Here is a 19,164-nt window from a genome sequence, read left to right on the forward strand (position 1 = left end):
GAAAGAGTGCAAAGCTCCCACATTATTACCCCGAGACTGAAGATATCGCTTTTCTCCGAGAAGGGTTCGTTCCGGATGAGTTCCGGAGCCATCCACTCGGGGGTTCCTGCAGGTACGGTCTCCCTCACGGTGGCTGTATCCGTCATAATCCTCGACAGTCCGAAATCGCAGATCTTGACAGTCCAGTGCTTGTTCACGAGGCAGTTGGCGCTTTTCAGGTCACGGTGGACGATCTTCATCCGGTGTATGCACATCAACCCCCTTTCAGGCAGAACAATTCAAACACAATCCCAACATATGATCAAATTTAGAAAGTTCCGTTACGTAAGCTGCAGATGATATACAAGCTAAATGGGATTCGCAAAAGATATTCTGTTCAGGTTTTCGATAACATTCATTCAATGCCGTTACCCGGACATCACGAAAACGAAAAACGAGATAATATTTTCCTAAAACCCGTGAAGACGAGGCCGAAGCCGGGTACTTCCAAATATCGGACCCGTGCCCAACCCTAAAGAAAGAAGGAAAGAGAGAAATAAAGGCAAAACCTGCAAATGTCACGGAGCATTTTAAGCTTCCGCCGCCAGCTGAACTTGGTCTTATGGCCGCTCATATGGATCAAATAATATAACGATCCCATTTCCATGTACTCTGTGACCAGGGACAGCCTCGGAGGTCTTGTGCATGCTCCCATGAACAGTATCACTACAGCACCAGTCCAAAGAGAATGGATTATACCAAAATAGACTCTCACCAATGGAAATTCCAAATATAGAAAAGCAAGAGGTTGAAGGAGATTACCATTAGGATGACGAAGGCGGCTGGATTTTTTTTTTTGGAGATGAACAAGAGAAAGGCAACAGGACAAAAAGATCAGAAGACAAAGTTGAGATATAAAAAAAAGACAGGGAAAAAAATAAGAGAGAGAGAGAAATGACAAATACCTGAGAATGGATATCTCATTGCAGAAATCTTCCATGTTCTCAACTGTAAAGTCCTGCTCCAGAAACACCTTGACCGCGACGTCCGTTCCGTTCCATATTCCGCGGAAAACTTCTCCGAAGAATCCTGGAGGTAAAATTTATTCGCCAACAGTTTTACGACAGTGCATGAATTGAACTTTGAAAAACTTCGGACCATGTCTTCACGGTTTGAGAAGTTAGTTCTCTTACCAATCCCGACACGAGTTCCAACAGTCAGTTCAGAGAAATCTATGCTCCATTCCTCGTAAGGTAACAAGGGTTTATTCTGGAACATTGGAGATTCCAGCACTTTGTTCCAGATGTTGTTGATGTTATGATGTGGAGGTTCGATCCGTTCAGACGAGTGTCTTCGAAAATTTTGTGGAGACGACGGCAGTGAAACTGCCTTCTGCGGGTCTAGCCGAGAATATGATGTAGACCTTCCACCAGATACTTGGTCATGGGCATCAAGATGGAAACCCGAGCCCTGTGTAGCAGAAAATTTCGTTTCAGACAAGATCTAGAAAACGATTTTCATGCATATAACTGAATTCTAATGATTTTACGAATACAAACCAAAAAGAAACCTGACGTACTTCAAGATGCTGTTAGTTTATCGTTAGTTGCTGTTGAAAAAACGGTATTTTTATTCTCTCGGGCAAAAAAAAAATCGTCACAAACAGAAGCCTCAGCTTTCAAGGTTTCATTTTCATAGATTAGATTCTCTTTTTGGGTCTGAACATTCACTCGAAGTTACCGAATATATCCTTCATTAAACCAAGTAAATACTGAGTAGTTAAAACGTGCGTACATTTTTCAGGAGATGAGGGCTGCCAGTTCTGTCATCCGAAGAGTTGGGAAGTGGAGCATTATCACCTTGCTCTCGCAAGAACCGCTTCTGTTTCAAGGCTTCATTCATTGCTCGTACTGCCCTGAAACAAATTGTCGAGTAAAACTTCTAAGCGACGTATATCAATTAAATCACAAATCCATTTTGAATCTATACCGAAAATTATTGATGCTTTACGAATCTAAAATGTTTTAAAAGTACTTTGTTGCTGAGGCAACGGCAATAGATTTAGATGCTAAAGATACATGTTCATATTACATGATTACGCTTTTAAGATTCAAGAAAAGAATGCTCTTCTCTCTTATCCTTTGATAATTTTCCATAAAAGGAACTATACTGCCAATTATCTTTACATATATAATATTACAACTGATAACCTAAGAAGAATTTCAGTGAATCCAAACTATCAGAGCTATATAATGGCAGCTCTGAAAGAGGGTTATGAATCAGGATATAGAACTATACAATATACATATGCAACATAGATAAATATACTCTAATTCTCCTACTGATAAAAAAATGTCATAAGATGCGGCATACACAACAATGATTAATGTGCCCTAAAATATAAAAACCGACCTTACGATGTCGTCACCAATCTCGGGAGTTACGCTAATGCTTCTCCTCCTTGTTCTCTTAGCTTCAGCTTTTGGTGTTTCATCGGACTTATAACTGCACATGATACTGAAGACATCAGCATCAGTATTTAAGACACAACACTCACAAAAACTATAACCAACCTTGATGTGACAACATCGTCGTTGAATTCTCGGACTGAGTTTCTCTCCCCACTGAGAATGGATCTTGTTCGTGTTCTGAACGATGGATGCTCGGGACTGCCAAAGGCAATAATAGAATTAAAGAATCCAACAAGTTAGAAACAATCGGGAAGCATTTAGGATGGGAACAAATTTAAAACTGTAAACATCGAAACGAATTGGTTTTACAAATTCCAACAGGAAAAGAAATAACCTTGAACTAGCAGCTCGCTGCTCTACGATCCTTCTCTGGCTACGCCGCAAGAATGCAGTCGCAATGTTGGGTTCGCTTCGCGAGAAACTGAGGCAGGAAAAAGAAAGCTTATCCACATACATTTGTAACATGCGCAATTAGCCAAAAAAAGGAAACTTAACGACATACAATCATAATACGTGTTTCCTTGGCTTTCCGAAAACGGAAGATATATTTAAATTTAAGCCCTGATGGTTGAGAAAACAAATATAATCAAAGACGATTAATAGTTATCACCTCAGTTTCCTCTCTAAAGTAGGGGCACGTCGTAATGTTATATTCCTTTGGAACGGAAGGTTTTCGTCTTTTTCTGCGCTGTAACACAACAAAACACGAGTGAATAAGGAGTAAAATGTAGTACTACACATGCCACTGTTATATGTATATGAATATCACCTAACCTTTCATGATCACAGAGGGGACTGCTTGGCTCCAAAGGCGAATCACAAGAGTCATTTTCTACAGAATCACCCTCCCCGGCTGCTGAGATATGAGTCATAAAAATTGCTTTGGTCGATAGAGGAATAAGCTGACCAGGAAAACGCATAAGATCGACCAGCATTTCCACAGAATTGAGCACAACCAAAACAGACATGTGTTTGTATGAATCCACACACTCAGCAGCTCCATCACTTGGCAAACCCTGATCGAACAAATCAAACAGAAATGTCATTCGGTATAATTTCTCGAGAGCGACACCAAAGGGAAAATAGGGAGATATCCATGGCCACTGACCACATAACTCATGCTACTTACCACTAAAAGCCTACTTTCAAGACCAACAGTATCTGCAAGAACTTTAAATAATATTGCTCGAGGACGGCAAGAACCGTGCTTTATCTGTCCTAGTAGTTGAATACCACGACTTTCAGAGGACTGTGCATTTTCATTTAGTGCGGTTCTCGATGGGCTCTGCAGAGTTGTCCGCTTATAAAGATCTGTCACCTGTCAGGAAAGCGTCAAAATTTTAATGGAGGATTCTTGATAATCGAAAAGAGAGAAACTAAAAGATAAGCAAAATGCTTGAGCAGAATCTTTAACAAACTATGATGTCTTATGCACTGTCCAATAAACCCAAGAACAACCATGAGGAACGTAAGCAACCACGGTATAAGTGTTTCCTACTCTGCCTCTTTTTCCTAGTGAAACACAATGAACGAGTAAAATTACAAAACTAATGGCAAGAAATTAATTGTAGTCGTCTTAAAATGTTAGGAAGAAGTAAGGTAAGCTTTGCAGTTTAGGAAAAGAATCCATCGTCCTGTGTCCTCTAGAATATATTATAACAGCAGTCAATCTCAACATCGTTCGTTTTACAAACAAACAACTTATGTTTTGTTGCATGCAGCAATAAGTTGGAACTACAGAATGTCATATGTGAAAACGTTTGCAGAACAAATTTTAAGAGAGAAGATATATCATGCAGTGAAGCAAGAAAAGCTTTAGCAATGATTTGACCTGGTAAAGCACGACAATTTAATCATTCTTACCAGTCCAGTAATTTTTTTAACAATGGTAGCCGGGTTTGAGTTCAATCCTCTGACAAGTGTGACGATCAACTGCTTTAACATAAAAAGCTTTTTATCCTTCTGAAAATCCACAAGAATCACATCGGCCTTTAGACCTTCGTCACCCAGAGCATTAAGTTCGTCCAATGTAGGAATGGTATTAAAACGCTGCCTTAGACTTTTATACTGCAACACATCAAACAACAGAGTGAATTTAAGGCAACTGATTCAACATTTAGAAGTTACCAACTCAAATGCAACTCTCCACAACTCATGTCAGGACTCAGGTGGCACTTGTTAGTTGTGTCATCATGATCCATGCAGATACTGGAACATGTATAGGGGAAAACATAATATCAACATTGAGGAAGCTTACTGGAACGACAGAGTAGAAGCAATTTGGAATCGGCTCAGAAAGCATTCCAGTGCTCCAGAGGACATGCGAAGCCCTACTAGGTGAAAAGCCATCTTGTCCATGGTTTCTGGGCGAGTCTTTGCTGGTCAAGGTTTCTTCTTTTGACCCCAGAGAGATGGATCCAAATTTCTCCACAAATGCTGACGGCCACAAAGTTGCATTTGAAGATCCTCGTCCTGATGGCACTGTATCATCTCGCATCTCCTCCATTGCCTAGATCCTTGACACCTAAAACCATATCAAACCCTCTTTTCTTTACCCATGTAAAAGGGTAAATTGAGAAACGAGGAAAAACATAAGAACAAATACTAAGAAGTAGATGTCCACTACCTTGAGCCCGGGGTCATCTGACCTGCGTAGACAGGAACAAAATGGTTAAGTAATTAGGCTAAATCATGTACTTATGAAAAAAGGAAACAACGCGAAAAGGAACAAATTTTAATAGGTTCAAATCGATTTATGCTCGCACGAATGCATGCATGGGGAAAGAAAGGTTTTTCCTTTTTTGTCTCCACAACTCTATCCAGTGCAATGCAAATGTAAAGTAAAATTTCAAGATTTCATCAAAATTTCTCAAGGCTATCCACGACATATCCACACTTTTGGACATTCAAAGACTCTGCATTCAACAGTAACATAGTACATATGGGCTGTAATACAAGAGCAACAGATGCCAATTGCATCAAATAGAAAAGGTAACCATCTCACAGGATAATGCAACAGATACCAACAGCCTTGATTTGACCCCTTCAAAGGATCAAATCAAGGCTGTTGGATTTACAAGTAAAGAAGCCTGGCGTTAATAAAACGTGTATTTTCAACTAAAAAATACAAAACAAGAAGCAGATAAGCACAGGTATGGATAGAATGAAATCCTTGGCATTCCTAAAAGAATCAAAGAATCCACCCTCACAATTCAGCTTGAAACCTACGTCAAAGCCAAAACCCTTGAAAGGGCCCTCAGCGAGTACCGCGAGCTAACTACATGATCCCAGAAGAATCATCATCAACCAAATTCCAATATCCCACATAAAATCTCCTTCCGTATCACCCCCATACAAGGAATTTAATCCCGCGATATCGTTCGATCTACCCAAAATGTCACTCGGCACTCAACAACAATTTCAACGCAAACCCATCAATTTTAACAATAACGCTAAACCCACTACAAAGTTCGATCGGGAACGAAGCGCGAAAATGTCAAAACAATAACCCGCACAAGAAAAATTCAAGCAAACACAACACGGCTCAGAGAAGGAAAAAACTACAAAAAGGGTTTTAGAAATAACCGCAAGCAGATCCACGCATTCGAACTCTGAACGGTTCCTGAATCAAACTCGAGCAATCCCCAAAACACAGCAGCGAAGAAAACAACTTGATCGCATAGGGGGAGAGAGAGAGAGAGAGAGAGAGAGAGAGAGAGAGAGAGAGAGTAGCAGAATGCCCGAAAAACGCAGATCAAAGACGATCAAGACAGAGCTGCATAGGCAGACACTCGACCATACATGCGAAGAGACGGCGACAGAGAATTATGCGATGGGACTAGGAGATTTGGGGTTTTTATAGTTTTGATTATGATGTGGAAAAAAAAAAGAAGAAAAAAAAAAAGACACTGACGGGATTTTAGGAAAGCGATGAAGTGTAGAGTAGAGATGGGGAGGAGGTCACGTGAGAGGAGATGAGTCACGTGGGAAAAGGAGAGGGGCCTCTCTCCGACAGCCAGCTGGCAACCGCGGTCGTCAGCGTGAATCACTACTGTTGTCATTTATCATCGACAGTATCTATTTGTTGATTTAATTATAAGGAAATATCCGTATTATTACATAATTGTAGTTGCATATTAGTAAAAAAACATAATTTAGGATTTTCATAATAATTTGAAAATTATATATATAATATCGGTTAAATTTTTTATAATACGCTTTATTACAGGTCTCTTCAAAGGCTATGAATATACCGTGCATTAATATTTTTAGTCAACGCAAGTAACATTGCTGATATTCAACTTTTGCATGTTTGTCCATTATAAGAGGTGCAAGTTACAGATGCAAAAAGAAAATTTAAATGAATTCACATTCCGTTAAATCGTGACACATGAATGATAAAAGAAAACTATCTCTAAAATACATAATTATAGTTTTTTTTTTTATAGAATTACTAATTCTTTATAATATAAAAATCCCAAATCATATATAATTTATCCGGAAATTACGGACAATGTTATAGCCATGAAGAATGTAATATTCTTCGCAATTTCCTCATTATGGCACTACAATATATTTTACACGCAAAGGGGTGACTTATTCATATTTTGGTCCGGATTTAATTATTTGATGTTATAAAAATTATAACCGTTCGATTTTTATATTGAATTTCATTCGCACTCGATTCGATTATAACAAAATACTTATTTTATTAAAATAATTACATTTTTTATTGTTTTTATTTGATTGGATCTGATTCGAATTCAATTTTTTTTAATTTTATAAAAATATTCGATTTTATATTAGATTATAATTATAATTATGTGTTATTCGGTTCGAATTGTTTGATTATTAACCAAATAAGTCTACGGGGCAAATATCTTCTAAGATTTTTTTAATCCCATTCTGAAATACACACGTTTAAAAATTATAAGATTAGGTGTACCAAATAATCATTAAAACATAAATTGGAAGCATTACATTATATAAACAAAAACATAAACATTGGGCCAAAATATCTTAGAACGGGCCCACTAACATAATGGCCTGAACCAGAGGTTATAAACCCTAAAACCCCTCAAGTTCTCCCTTACCTTCTTCCCCTAAGGCTTTCTCCCCCCGCCGCCGCCGCCGCCATGATCGAGACCGATGCGGTGCCGCCGTCGAGGGTGACCGCCCAGATGGTGGAGAACGCCGTTAAGGCTCTCCTCAGATGGAGAGAGCAGAAATCCAAGGACGAGAAGCCGCAACTTCTCGAGCAGGACGAGTTCGTCTACTTGTTCGTTACCTTGAAGAAGATTCCCCGGACGAGCCGTACGAATCCGTTCCGGATCCGCCTTCCTCACCCGATTATCAACACGTCTGTAGATTCGCCGGAGATATGTCTCATCATCGATGACCGATCCAAAAGCGGCATCTCAAAGGAAGACGCGATGAAGAAGATCAAATCAGAGGACATACCCATCAGTAAGGTGATCAAGCTCTCGAAGCTGAGGACTAATTATAGGCCGTTCGAGGCGAAACGGAAGCTCTGCGACTCCTACGATATGTTTTTCGCCGACAGGAGGGTGATTCCGCTGTTGCCGAGGTTGCTGGGTAAGAAGTTCTTCAAGAGCAAGAAGATTCCGGTGCCAATCGATTTGAAGCACAAGAACTGGAAGGAGCAACTGGAGAAGGCGTGCGGTTCTGCTATGTTCTTCATGAGGACGGGGACATGCAGTGTCGTCAAGGTGGGTAAGTTAGCAATGGAGAGCGATGAAATCGGCGAGAACGTGATAGCGACAGTGAACGGAGTGGCTGAGATTGTGCCCAGCAAGTGGAAAAGCATTAGATCTCTGCATCTAAAGCTGTGTGAGAGTTTAGCATTGCCCATGTATCAATCGGTGCCCGATTTGAAGCTCAAGATTGATGCTTCTGGAAACGAAAAGGGTGTCAAGGCAGAGAATGGCGGTGAAGAAATAGCAAAGGGTGATACTGATGAAATCAAGAGTAAGGAAGAGAATGCATCAGAGAAGCCGCAGAAGAAGAAAGGGAGGATACATGAGGTTCTGTATATGGACAGTAATGTATCTGAAACGATTGATGGGAAAAAAATCGGTGTCAACAGAGAAGATAAGGAAATCGGTGAGATGGGTATTGAAGAATCTGGGGGTAAGAAGAGGAGGATGAATAAGACTGGTAATAAACCTTCCGAGATGGAGAAACCGGTGAAGAAGGCGATGCAGAAGAGGAAAGTAGACAATGCTAAACAAAAAGAGAAGAGTATAATAGAGGAGCAAAAGCCAAAGAAGCAAAAGAATGGTGGGGAAGAGTTGAACAAGAAGATGATGAAGATGAAGAAGAAGAGTGATGTCAGTAATTAAGGAAAGAAGATGAAGATTGAGCGTGTAATAGAGGAGAAGGAAATGATTCATGGGGTGTGTTAATATACTCATTCTGAGTAATTTTTTTTACTGATTAAGATGTTTTGTCATTTTAAATTCTTGATTGATTTTTGAAGAAGCAACCCATCCTTTTGTTAGACTGATGCTAATCTAAGATGATTCTGGAAGCTATATAGGATATATATATATATATATATATAACAGGAGCCAAACCGGGATGTGATATTGGTGGTATCATGAATTGAGCTAAAGCTTTATGGGTTATTACAATATGTGTAATCTGGACAACGAGGAAAACCCTGAAATGTCAATTATTTTGGACAAACTCCGATCAAATCATATGTTAATAACAAAAAAAGAAGCAAATTCTGGGTGTCATGTTCTAATAACAGGACCTCGGTAAGGAACTCGCCATATGACAAAGTTATCGGGAGGTTGATATTCTTGGAGCCATGTCACGTCTGACACCACCTCTCCGTTCACTTCCATCTCACCTGGGGTTTCACATCGCACCAATAATCCACGAATCAACAAGAAATTACAACACATACCAATATGTGTGTACATATGTACGTATATATCATTGCCCTTTGCAATATAGTTGGAAATTGCATCTATGCTCCGCGTTTTCATAGTGGGACTGGACAGCCATCTCATGTTTTGTGTAGATCAAATTGTGCTTCCTCTCTCAAAGTTTGTTATGGAAGTGGCAATATAACGATTGAAGCTATAACTAATCAGTGGTGTTTTAATAGATTTACATTATATTACCTGGTAAGTCTTGTCTAGGGGATTTCCGGAAGTAGGTGCAGTGCCGTCCATGAGAGGAAGAGTAGGGAGGAGATAGGATGTCGAAGATGGCACAGTGAGTGATGGCTTTGAAACAATGGATGTTGCCTCCGCTTGTGGGATAAAGCAAGGTTGATGGGCAGGGGGCGGTCATCTCGGTATCCTTGACCAGCTTCCCGGCTCTTGCTATGAATAACACAGTAAGATATTATTCCGGTAAGAGCTTTGAAATTTATTCAAACAGCTTAGAATTGATCTGAGTGATTTTACGGTTTGATCATTGCACCTTGTAATGGACCATCTGGTTCAGGAGCATCAGTGTCAATCCAGTCATATGACTTTACATGTAGTGAACCGTAAACGAGCTTGCTTAGCACCGTCATGCCTGGATGGTTATGAAGCGGTATGATAGAGGAAGGTGGCATGCAGAAAATTCCAATCTGTTAGAAATGATAGGTCAGTAATAAACAAGGGAGCAAGATATATGCACATAAAGCTAGTAACAAACAAGATGCTAGGTAAAAGGCAAATGTATAATATGATAAACTAAACAAGATTTCATTTCAAAACTATCAATTCAAAGCACAGCTTGCAGGGTATTGACCTAGTTATTACACAACTCTTTCTCATATATTTTGCAGTTGTTATTATAGAATTTGTTAATGCTGGTAAAATCATCTATGTGAACAAGTAAACTGCAGCATCTTGGTTGTCCGTGACCATGACCATTCCAGATTTTAAAGGAATGTCCATAGAAAAGAAAAAGAAGAACAAAACAGACCTAGTTCAGATTCGAGAAAGAGGAATAGCAAATACAAAGTTCGCTCATTCAGAAATTTCATCATATCACCGATGGTAAGGTTTCTATAAAACACCTAAAAGAAGCATTCCTATCTAAACTCTGTTAAGGTAGAATAGAATTATAGCCTGTGCTCTGATCAAAGCCTCTCCTGTGTAAAATAACAAAAATGCACCTATCTCTCAGGACTGCCTATTTCCTAACTTCAAAACTATGATGCACTTCTTTGACCATAGATGTGCGGGCATACTAAAAAACTTTAAACATGCAACTATTGGAAATATTATCCTGAAATAAGAACTTACAGAAAAGCTGTCACACTCGTGTAAATGGAGGTATTTTATTGCTGGTAGCGTGTGATGGCCTCCATTATGCACATTCACAGGACCAGACCAGGTACGCACCAATTGAGCTTCCTGCTCAAGACCAACATCCGAAGGTTTGATTTTCTCTGAAAAAGAATTTCGTATGGAGCTGTAAGTATTAAACGGGAGCACAACAGTTACCAAACCAAATAAAGAGTGAAAAACCGGAGCATTCCATTCAATAGTTCAAGAAGTATCTCATTATGCCTTAATCTATTAACATGCCAACAGGATAAATAAACAAACATTTGAAAATGCCTGTACTATTCAAATCTAACATAAAAGCAAAACAGATGTCCAGAATAGGCTTTTATAAAATAATCAGAACTCGTCACAAACCCACATTTGTGTACAAGTCAAACATCACACAGAGAACAACACAACCTTAAAGTACATGAAGAAGCAAGCTAGAACGCGTATACAGAATGAAAGAATCTCAAATGTAAGAAACTAAAATCAAAAGACAGTTGATCGATAATCTCTTCATACTAACCCAACACATTGCGAACCTTCTCTAACCCTTCCTCAGATACAGGTCCATCAGTTGAGAAAGAGGACTTGCAAGTATTGTACAGCCTTTGAATAAAATACGGCATGGCACAAGTCCTTGAGCCCTCAACTGAGGAACCCTTTTTGTGGAAGGGGCTCTAATCACGACCGCGTTTTTGAAAGATGGGCAGTGTCTGTTTTCAGTTCTCAGATCCAAATATCAGATATGCATGGCAGACACTGATCACCTTCTGCCCTAATTTACAAGCATCTCCCTGAAAGAGGTAAACACAAACAAATTCAATGCATATACAACCCAAGTGACAAAAGTCACAAAACGCAAAAGGACAATGTCACATCTCAGCATACCCCTTATTACACCATAGAAGCTTAACCAAGATGATTAAACATATTGCCACTTCATATGAATATCACAAGCCGGGAGACTCCCAAGCAACTCACGGCGGATAGAATCTATATCTATAACACAATATCACGAGCAAACTCCGACCAAATCATGATATCCATGCACTAAAAGAAGGATTGCTCGGGGGGCTTAAGCTGGCTAAATGCACCTTGCTAAAAAATTACATATTGAATTGAGTATAAAATGACATGTTTCTGCTTCACAGAATTTGACTATAGAAAACACCTGAGAGCCTCTATCACACAAAATCACCGCCAATAGAATTTAGGTCAACCATTTTGCATCTGAATATTAGCTCAAATTGGACGGAATTGAAAGCATTTACCATCAATTCCTTTAAAATTATTGCAATCCGTGCACTAATGTTTCCGAATGATAAAAACGTCGCACCAAAGCTGAGGATTATTTGGTTGCAGAGAGAAGGCAAAGAGAAAGCAGACGAAGCAGAAAGGATCAAACTGACGAGGAAGACGGAAGCTACAAGCAGAAGAGTACGTCACTCTGAGAATCGAACCAAAAGGAAGACAATTTCATGAAATCAGAGAAACACAAACCTTGTTCGCAGCCGCCTGGAGATGCAGCAGAGCTCGGCTTCGAAGGGAATCCGAATAAACGAAGACGAAGCCACCAGAATTTCGTTTTTATTTTCATTTTTTGTTTCTTCTCCTGTCTCGAACAATAGTTTAAATATCTACTTTGACCCCTAACTTTCAAAAACATTCAAGATACACCCTGTACTTTTAATCCCTGAACGCAGCGCATGCGTAGCTCTGTAAAATAAAATCACGGGATTATATGATAAATTAAAAAGAAAAAAGAAAAAGGGATATTAGCGTGAAGCTCACGCGCGGCTTTGTCGTACTATTCTATTTATCCTGTGTCCCCGTCCTCTGTTTTATTATATCCATAAGAGTGAATAGAATATAGATAGAACCCTAGATTTCGACGAAAGCGAATCGGATCAATTCCAAAGAGAAGCCATGGCAGGAGTTGGACCGATGACTCAGGATTGGGAGCCGGTGGTGATCCGCAAGAAGGCCCCGAACTCCGCCGCCAAGCGCGACGAGAAGGCGGTCAACGCCGCTCGCCGAACCGGCGCCGATATCGAGACCGTCAGAAAATGTTTGTTGTTCTTCTTCTTCGACTTCTCCTCCTTTTCCGTTTGTTTTATCTGGTTCTCCTTCGTAGATGAATATATTCTCGAACTCGGGTGTTATTTTAGGTTGATTGGAGGAAGATTCTGGATACAGGGTGTATATCTTCAGTTTTCTGTTATTATGATTTTCATTTGTGTGCGATATTGTCCTACGATTGAGCTTTCAGGAGGGATTACTTTGTGGTTCTTTAGTAAATAGGGATTTGCTTTTTGATTTTGGGTTTGGTGTGGTTAGTAACATACCGAAGCATTTGGTACTTATAACCGATTGATTTCGTGTTCGAATCGTATTGATTTTTTTGTCTCTGTATAAGGTCTTACGCTTTTAGGAGCAATTTGACTTTTTTTCGGGTGAATTTCGTTGTTGTATATATGGTTCTGGTTATATGGTCCTCCTAATCGGGTTTCCTTTCGTTTTGTTTTCCTCTTTGTTCTCTGGGTTAGTCAATGCTGGGACAAACAAGGCGGCATCAAGCAGCACATCTCTGAACACAAAGAAACTAGATGATGATACTGAGAACCTTACTCGTGAGTATATCTGATCTTTTTCTCTAAGGATAATGATCTGGTTTTTGTGTTGGCAATGAAATGGTAACCTTGTGTTCCCAAATCTGGGTTTATGTAATCATACTGGATAATTGAGTTTCTCATTCATCAGTGGGAATGTGAATGTATACGATAATTGTATCCATGTATTCTGGCAGACTGCAGTTCTTATTTAGGGCCTATCTTTACTCAATTTGGAATATTAGAATAAGCTCTCTGTATGTTCTGTCTCGCTTCTTTTATGTGTTCGCCATTCTTCATTTTCATTTATTGATAGGAACTCTGGTTTGATTGATGGATGGCTTGGGATGCTAGAACTGAAGATTCATGTGGTTTCTTTCAGCAATCTACTGTGTTTGCATCCGTTCATTATGCATTGGATGGTTATATGTTTTTTTCCGTTGGTCAAAACTGGGTATTTATTATGTACAATTAGTATGCGCAATGATATTTGACACCTGGATGTATCGCTATGAAATTAGATGATCGTGTGCCTACTGAACTAAAGAAAGCTATCATGCAAGCCCGGATGGAGAAGAAGCTAACCCAGGCTCAACTTGCTCAAGTAGTTCATCTGTCCCTCCCCATCTCTTGTTACTTGTTAAAGGTAGCTGGGATCGTTCTAATTAGACGCTGTGTGTTGTGTCTGTAGATTATCAACGAAAAGCCACAGGTGATCCAAGAGTACGAATCTGGGAAAGCAATTCCGAATCAGCAGATACTTTCTAAGCTAGAGAGGGCGCTTGGTGCAAAACTGCGTGGAAAGAAGTGAATGAGACCGTGAAAATAAAGTCAGTCACAGTTTCAACTGTCCCTGTGCTGTAGAGAAAAACTGATGCTGTTTTTAAGAGCTTAGTTGTCAAAGATATCGTTTCTGATGTAAGAAATCAGTTGGAATGTGTTTCGGGAATGAATAAACAATCCAGCTTTGCAGTGTGTTTCGTTTTCCTGGAAACTCAAAATCCTTCCCATTGATTAACACGACATGATCCTATTTGAAGTTCCATGTTTATGTATACATGCTTTTGCTAGGCCAGGTTCAGAATTCCGGGACAGGTTCTTCGTCGGGGGAAGCCATGATCCACTCACCATCCTCGTTCTTGATCATCCCTTTGTTCTTCTCCACCCACCAGGACCCTGGAATCAGGTATTCATCCTTCAAAAACTCGCATGACTTGTTCACCAATGCCAGACTTCTCTTCACCATCAGGTGAAACTCTCCCTTCTTCCCGTTCCACCCCGCCACGACATGGAGCATCGCCTGTATGAGAAGGTCAGTCCGTTCGCTCTTATGGTCGTAAGCTTAATCAATTCCTTGTTTGTTCAAATATACGTTCTTACCTGCAGATTGTGCCAGTCGCCGGGAGTTTTTGAATTTTTCAAGTACGGCGACTTCCGGGTATCGATCACAAAATCAATACCGGTGTCAACATAGTGCAGAAATGGTCCTGGGTAGCGAGTTAGGAGGTCGATTTTGTTCCTCACATGGAGGATCTTCAGGTTCTTGTGACGCATCACTTGGTCGTTGAACTCCTTGTTACCTACCTGTGGACAACCAAATACAATGGCAGTGACTGGAACAGTATCTGCCACTGCATTCTCGGCTAGGTCAAAACTGGCGAGAATGGCTTCGGTTGCTCCCAAGCTATGCCCTGTCACGATCACGCTCGGGTTTTCGTCCTTGTACTTCTCCATCAATTCCTTGATCTTGATTAAGAGCTGTGACCGCAAACTCAGATTGGTGAACCGAGATTTCGGGTTGTGGGAAGTATAGATTGTGAACCATCCACTCATCACCTTCGGCACTCCACTCTCGTCATCACTGTCACTGTCACTGCCACCGATGACTATGGCGTCCGTGACATCTTGACCGGCTCCATGCATCAGCGGTTCATTCCACCGTTTCGTCGCCGAGCGTCAGTCGGCCATCACGAACGTGGACAATGGCATCTACAGTGTTTAAGAATGGTCGCCCTAGAATAATCGGGATTTTGGCGTCTTCGTCCATGTCAAGCACAACGAAATCGACCGGTACGTAGTTATCACCTACTTTCAACGGAACGTCCTCGAGAATACCCAGAGGGTATTTGATAGAACGATCAGCTAGTTGAAGAGCCATGCGAGTCGGTTTGAGTTCTCCAACGTTGAGTTTCTTGTAGATGGAGAGTGGTATGCCACGTAGATTTCACGGCGGCCCAAGTTCTTACTCCGTTCATCGGAAGTCACGGCTATGTACCCGAACCAGTTGGACTCGCGGTCCCAACACTCCTTGGAGAGGGAGTGAAGGATAAACGCCTTGGGGACACTGATACGAGCGGTGGCGTAGAGGAAAGAATATACGTTATAATCGGAGGCAGAGTCGAGCATGACCTTGTCGAAGAAAGAGGACTTGCCATAGCGGCTAGCTCCACAGTACTTGGAGTTCTCGTCGTTGTCGAAGGCGTCGTAGGTGGCCTGGCAGAAGTCGCCGCACCGGAGGATGATGGTTCGGAGGGTTTGGTCCAATGGGTCCAAGAGATTTTCCCAATTCTTGGAGCCTAAGTGCTCTCCCCATGATGGTTCTGCTTTGGGTGTAGCCATGGGGAATGAATGAGGAAAGTGTCTTTGGTTTTTGTATGATTTTTAAAAAATAAAAAAGGGAGGGCTCCCTTTTTGAGTGGTGGAGGTGATGATAATGAATCATGGTGTATGGCCCACCTCTGTCCTATATATACATACACGTATATAAAGACATATTATATGGATAACAACGGAATCTGGGTTGGGTTAGGTTAGGTCCGAGAAAAACGTGGATGGACCGACATAATATGCGAATCATTTCACATACAGTGCATTCACTTCACAAAAGGATCAAATATCATCCTCAAACATGTACATTGATAATTAAAAAGAACACACGCATAAGAGATAGATCAATCGTGGAACTCGGCCACGGGCAAGTCCTCGTCATGAGGAGTGGCCATGACCCACTCTCCATCCTCGGCCTTCAGCAGCCCTTTGTTCTTCTCCACCCACCAACACGGTGGAACCAAACACTCTTCCTTCAGCAGATCGCACGACTTGTTCACCAACGCTATGCTCCTCTTCACTCTCATCTCGAACTCCTCCCTCTCCCCATTCCATCCCGCTGCCACGTGTAACATCGCCTGTAATGCAAGCTAACTGGTTAGATCACGTAGTTTCAGCATAAAATCTGATTATATATGTATATATATATATATATTATATATGTATGTGTGTAGGTGGGGTTGCCTGGAGGTTATGCCAGTCGCCGGGGTGGTGAGATTCTTTGAGGAAAGGAGATTTTCTTGTATCGATCTTGAGTTTGGTCCCGACGCTTACGTAACCGAGGATCCGACCAGGGTAGCGTGTTATCAGATCTATCTGGTTTTTAACGTGCAGTATCCTCAGATTCTTGTTCAGTTTGATTCTGTCGGCTAATTCCTTGTTGCCCACTTTGGGAGAACCGAACACGATGGCTGTCACCGGAACATTATCATCGCCGCCCGTCACGTTCTCGGCCAAGTCGAACGCTCCTAACGTCGCCAACGTCCCGCCCAAGCTGTGTCCCGTCAGCACTATGCTCGGCTTCTCGTCCTTGTATTTCTCCAACAGTTCTTGGATCTGTATCGGGAAATTATAGCACGTTTTCGTTAGGGTAAATACGTAAAATCTTGAACCGAATCATTCACTGTGTATGTATATATATATATACGCACACACCTTCCTCAGAAGCTGAGAACGAGCGCTCATCTTCGTGAACTGCGATCTTGGATTAGCGGTCGTATATATAGTAACCCATCCAAGCATGGCTTTAGGACCGTCATCGTCATCGTCCGCCAGGCCGTCTCCTCCGCCGCCGCAGTTGCCGTCTCCGCCGGTCAACAAGCATTTCAACGACGTCAGCTTCGCACCCAACACGTTGATCCACTCGTAGTTCCTCGTGGTCCCACGAAACACGACGTAAATCTCTCTCCTCCCGATCTCTGCGGTCCGTGCGTCGGACGTCACGGCCACGTACCCGATCCAGTTGGTCTCGCGGTCCCACGAGTCGCGCGACATGGACTTAAGGAAGAAGGCCTCGTGGTCGCTGACTCGGGCCGTGGCGTAGAGGAACGAGACGACGTCGTAGTGGTCGGCGTCGTCGAGCATTACCTTGCGGAAGAAGCTAGGTTTCCCGTAGCGGCTGACGCCGCAGAAGGCGGAGTTGGGGTCGTTGACGAAGGCGTCGTAGGTCGCCTGACAGAAGTCGCCGGCGCGGAGGACGAGTCGCCGGAGAGAGACGTTCAGTGGGTTCAATAGGCCTTCCCAGTTGTTGCGGCCGAGCAAGTCTTCCCATGTCGGCTCCTCCGCCGCCGCCATTGCTGCGGCAACACAGACAGGGACGGAGAAGGTTATGTCTGTTTTTCTTGTCGTGTAGCGGTAGGAAATTAATGCTAGACAGATGGTTTAAATAATCAGTCGTGTGATCCACTCTCTATTTGCACTAATTATAACGAAATCCAAAATTTATTTGAATTAATCAGTTTTTTTCTAAGCTGTAACACTTTTTTTTCCCTGATGTTATGTTTAGATGGAATGATCTCCGTTGCAGAAGAATATCCCTCAAAAGTCTTTGTTTTTATTTTTTGTTTATTGCCTTCTAATAATAACTTAAGACCACTCTGGTTACTTCTAATTGTATACTTTTACCATTATATATATATATGTCTCTATGTGTTTTCATATTGCTCTGCTGGATTTGACTAAATCTTTCATTCCTTGTAAATTACAGGCTTTGACCAGTTTGTTCCATATTAAATTATTTATATAGTGGATAATACCCAAACCAAATCGAACGATATACAATTACTTGTATAAATTTTAGAATACCAAATAAATCGGTTTCGAAACGAACCACTAAAATTCTAATTGAACCATTCAAATTTGATAATTTGAATCGATTTTACAACCAACATATCAAAATGAAAATTTATTGGGCAAAACATTCACTATTCATTTTTTTAAAATTTTTGGTCCTTAATATTTCTTTTTATTCAATGTGAATTAAAAAAAAAAGTGGCAGTAGATACCCAAAAAAAAAAAGAAAAAAGGAGAGATATCTCTGACCCCCTTAAACGGTTAAACCCCAAAATCGCTTTGTCGCCGAAAATCCTCTGTGGAAAGAGAGAAGGAACGATGGCAGCCATGAAGCTTCTACTCTCGCAAGCTCGCCGCCATGGCCTCACCAAACAATTCTCTTCTTCATTTCCACACTTTCCCAGACTCCTCTCTTCCTCGTCTTCTTCATCCTCTGATGCTAACCCTTCGTCGGATCCAAACTCGAATCCGCCGCGGAATGAATCCCTGAGAAAGCCCGTCACGATCGAACCAGTATCGTACGCCGCAAAACCCAAGGACCCCTCCGTCGCCGAAGATGCTTCTCCGCCGGCCCCGCGGACCGAATCGGCGCATAATCGTCAGTCGCAGTGGTCTCCGGATTCGGCGGAGACTCGTACGAACTGGACGCGCGAGGAAATTCGCTACGTGAAAGACGCTGCTTCGATCTCGCCAGTGTCGTACCCTAATCGAGTGGCTCCGCTTCCGGAGGATCGAGTCGCGGCAGAGACGGATGGGAACACGGAGGAGATGAATCAGGAGAGGGTGAGGATTGAAGCGGAGAATCGGACCAGGAGAAGGTATTTCAGAGCTGCTCCGGCGGAGGAAGACACTGCTTCGCTTCCATTGCCAACATTGCTTAAGTCGGACCTGAAGCAGGGG

The 19,164-nt window shown here is 41.6% G+C and overlaps 7 protein-coding genes across 10 annotated transcripts in view; 3 read left to right on the forward strand and 4 right to left on the reverse strand.

The window, feature by feature from the left end:
* LOC104802930 (serine/threonine-protein kinase EDR1) overlaps positions 1-6,326 on the reverse strand; it is a 7,103-nt gene extending 777 nt beyond the window's left edge. Inside the window, exons 1-16 of one of the 2 annotated variants that reach the window (XM_010526768.2) lie at positions 6,036-6,326; positions 5,077-5,098; positions 4,708-4,966; positions 4,314-4,517; positions 3,580-3,768; positions 3,225-3,466; positions 3,061-3,138; positions 2,785-2,871; positions 2,553-2,648; positions 2,392-2,484; positions 1,774-1,894; positions 1,173-1,449; positions 945-1,068; positions 802-821; positions 549-705; positions 8-261 (exon numbers count right to left, since the gene is read on the reverse strand). In XM_010526768.2, the coding sequence (XP_010525070.1) occupies positions 8-261; positions 549-705; positions 802-821; positions 945-1,068; positions 1,173-1,449; positions 1,774-1,894; positions 2,392-2,484; positions 2,553-2,648; positions 2,785-2,871; positions 3,061-3,138; positions 3,225-3,466; positions 3,580-3,768; positions 4,314-4,517; positions 4,708-4,956 (2,191 nt within the window). In that variant the 5' untranslated portion in view covers positions 4,957-4,966; positions 5,077-5,098; positions 6,036-6,326. Of the gene's footprint in view, positions 1-7; positions 262-548; positions 706-801; positions 822-944; positions 1,069-1,172; positions 1,450-1,773; positions 1,895-2,391; positions 2,485-2,552; positions 2,649-2,784; positions 2,872-3,060; positions 3,139-3,224; positions 3,467-3,579; positions 3,769-4,313; positions 4,518-4,707; positions 4,975-5,076; positions 5,099-6,035 lie in introns of both variants that reach the window. The other variant, XM_010526759.2, reaches the window with a different exon arrangement.
* A 1,211-nt stretch (positions 6,327-7,537) lies between these two features.
* Positions 7,538-8,974, forward strand: LOC104802952 (putative ribosome biogenesis protein C8F11.04). The gene has a single exon (XM_010526790.1). It carries the CDS (start codon positions 7,586-7,588, stop codon positions 8,810-8,812), a length of 1,227 nt encoding a protein of 408 aa, XP_010525092.1. The 5' UTR covers positions 7,538-7,585; the 3' UTR covers positions 8,813-8,974.
* A 77-nt stretch (positions 8,975-9,051) lies between these two features.
* On the reverse strand, positions 9,052-12,376 carry LOC104802977 (plant cysteine oxidase 5). Of its 3 annotated transcripts, XM_010526831.2 has the most exons (7): positions 12,257-12,376; positions 12,028-12,179; positions 11,280-11,550; positions 10,727-10,872; positions 9,909-10,062; positions 9,605-9,808; positions 9,052-9,327 (listed from the first exon to the last, which is right to left on the reverse strand). In XM_010526831.2, the coding sequence occupies exons 3-7, from the start codon at positions 11,380-11,382 to the stop codon at positions 9,209-9,211; spliced, it is 726 nt and encodes a 241-aa protein (XP_010525133.1). In that variant the 5' UTR covers positions 11,383-11,550; positions 12,028-12,179; positions 12,257-12,376; the 3' UTR covers positions 9,052-9,208. The 3 variants fall into 3 exon arrangements, with proteins under 3 accessions (XP_010525133.1, XP_010525124.1, XP_010525139.1); XM_010526822.2 differs by lacking the exon at positions 12,028-12,179; XM_010526837.2 differs by lacking the exons at positions 12,028-12,179; positions 12,257-12,376 and adding an exon at positions 11,645-11,737.
* A 229-nt stretch (positions 12,377-12,605) lies between these two features.
* On the forward strand, positions 12,606-14,342 carry LOC104802969 (multiprotein-bridging factor 1b). Its single transcript, XM_010526814.1, has 4 exons — positions 12,606-12,824; positions 13,303-13,386; positions 13,887-13,969; positions 14,057-14,342. Exons 1-4 carry the CDS (start codon positions 12,683-12,685, stop codon positions 14,174-14,176), a joined length of 429 nt encoding a protein of 142 aa, XP_010525116.1. The 5' UTR covers positions 12,606-12,682; the 3' UTR covers positions 14,177-14,342.
* LOC104802961 (phospholipase A1-IIdelta) lies at positions 14,317-16,060 on the reverse strand. The gene is made up of 3 exons (XM_010526802.2): positions 15,530-16,060; positions 14,746-15,292; positions 14,317-14,665 (listed from the first exon to the last, which is right to left on the reverse strand). Exons 1-3 carry the CDS (start codon positions 15,982-15,984, stop codon positions 14,444-14,446), a joined length of 1,224 nt encoding a protein of 407 aa, XP_010525104.1. The 5' UTR covers positions 15,985-16,060; the 3' UTR covers positions 14,317-14,443.
* Positions 16,061-16,256: 196 nt separating this feature from the next.
* On the reverse strand, positions 16,257-18,077 carry LOC104802997 (phospholipase A1-IIdelta-like). The gene is made up of 3 exons (XM_010526847.1): positions 17,128-18,077; positions 16,657-17,028; positions 16,257-16,550 (listed from the first exon to the last, which is right to left on the reverse strand). Exons 1-3 carry the CDS (start codon positions 17,764-17,766, stop codon positions 16,317-16,319), a joined length of 1,245 nt encoding a protein of 414 aa, XP_010525149.1. The 5' UTR covers positions 17,767-18,077; the 3' UTR covers positions 16,257-16,316.
* A 414-nt stretch (positions 18,078-18,491) lies between these two features.
* LOC104803004 (50S ribosomal protein L1-like) overlaps positions 18,492-19,164 on the forward strand; it is a 3,383-nt gene continuing 2,710 nt past the window's right edge. The window contains exon 1 of the mRNA XM_010526859.2: positions 18,492-19,160. Coding sequence (XP_010525161.1) covers positions 18,583-19,160 — 578 coding nt within the window. The 5' untranslated portion in view covers positions 18,492-18,582. The remainder of the gene's footprint in view (positions 19,161-19,164) is intronic.

This window comes from Tarenaya hassleriana, unplaced genomic scaffold (assembly GCF_000463585.1).
Source record: "Tarenaya hassleriana unplaced genomic scaffold, ASM46358v1 Cleome10, whole genome shotgun sequence".
Classification (NCBI taxonomy): Eukaryota; Viridiplantae; Streptophyta; class Magnoliopsida; order Brassicales; family Cleomaceae; genus Tarenaya; species Tarenaya hassleriana.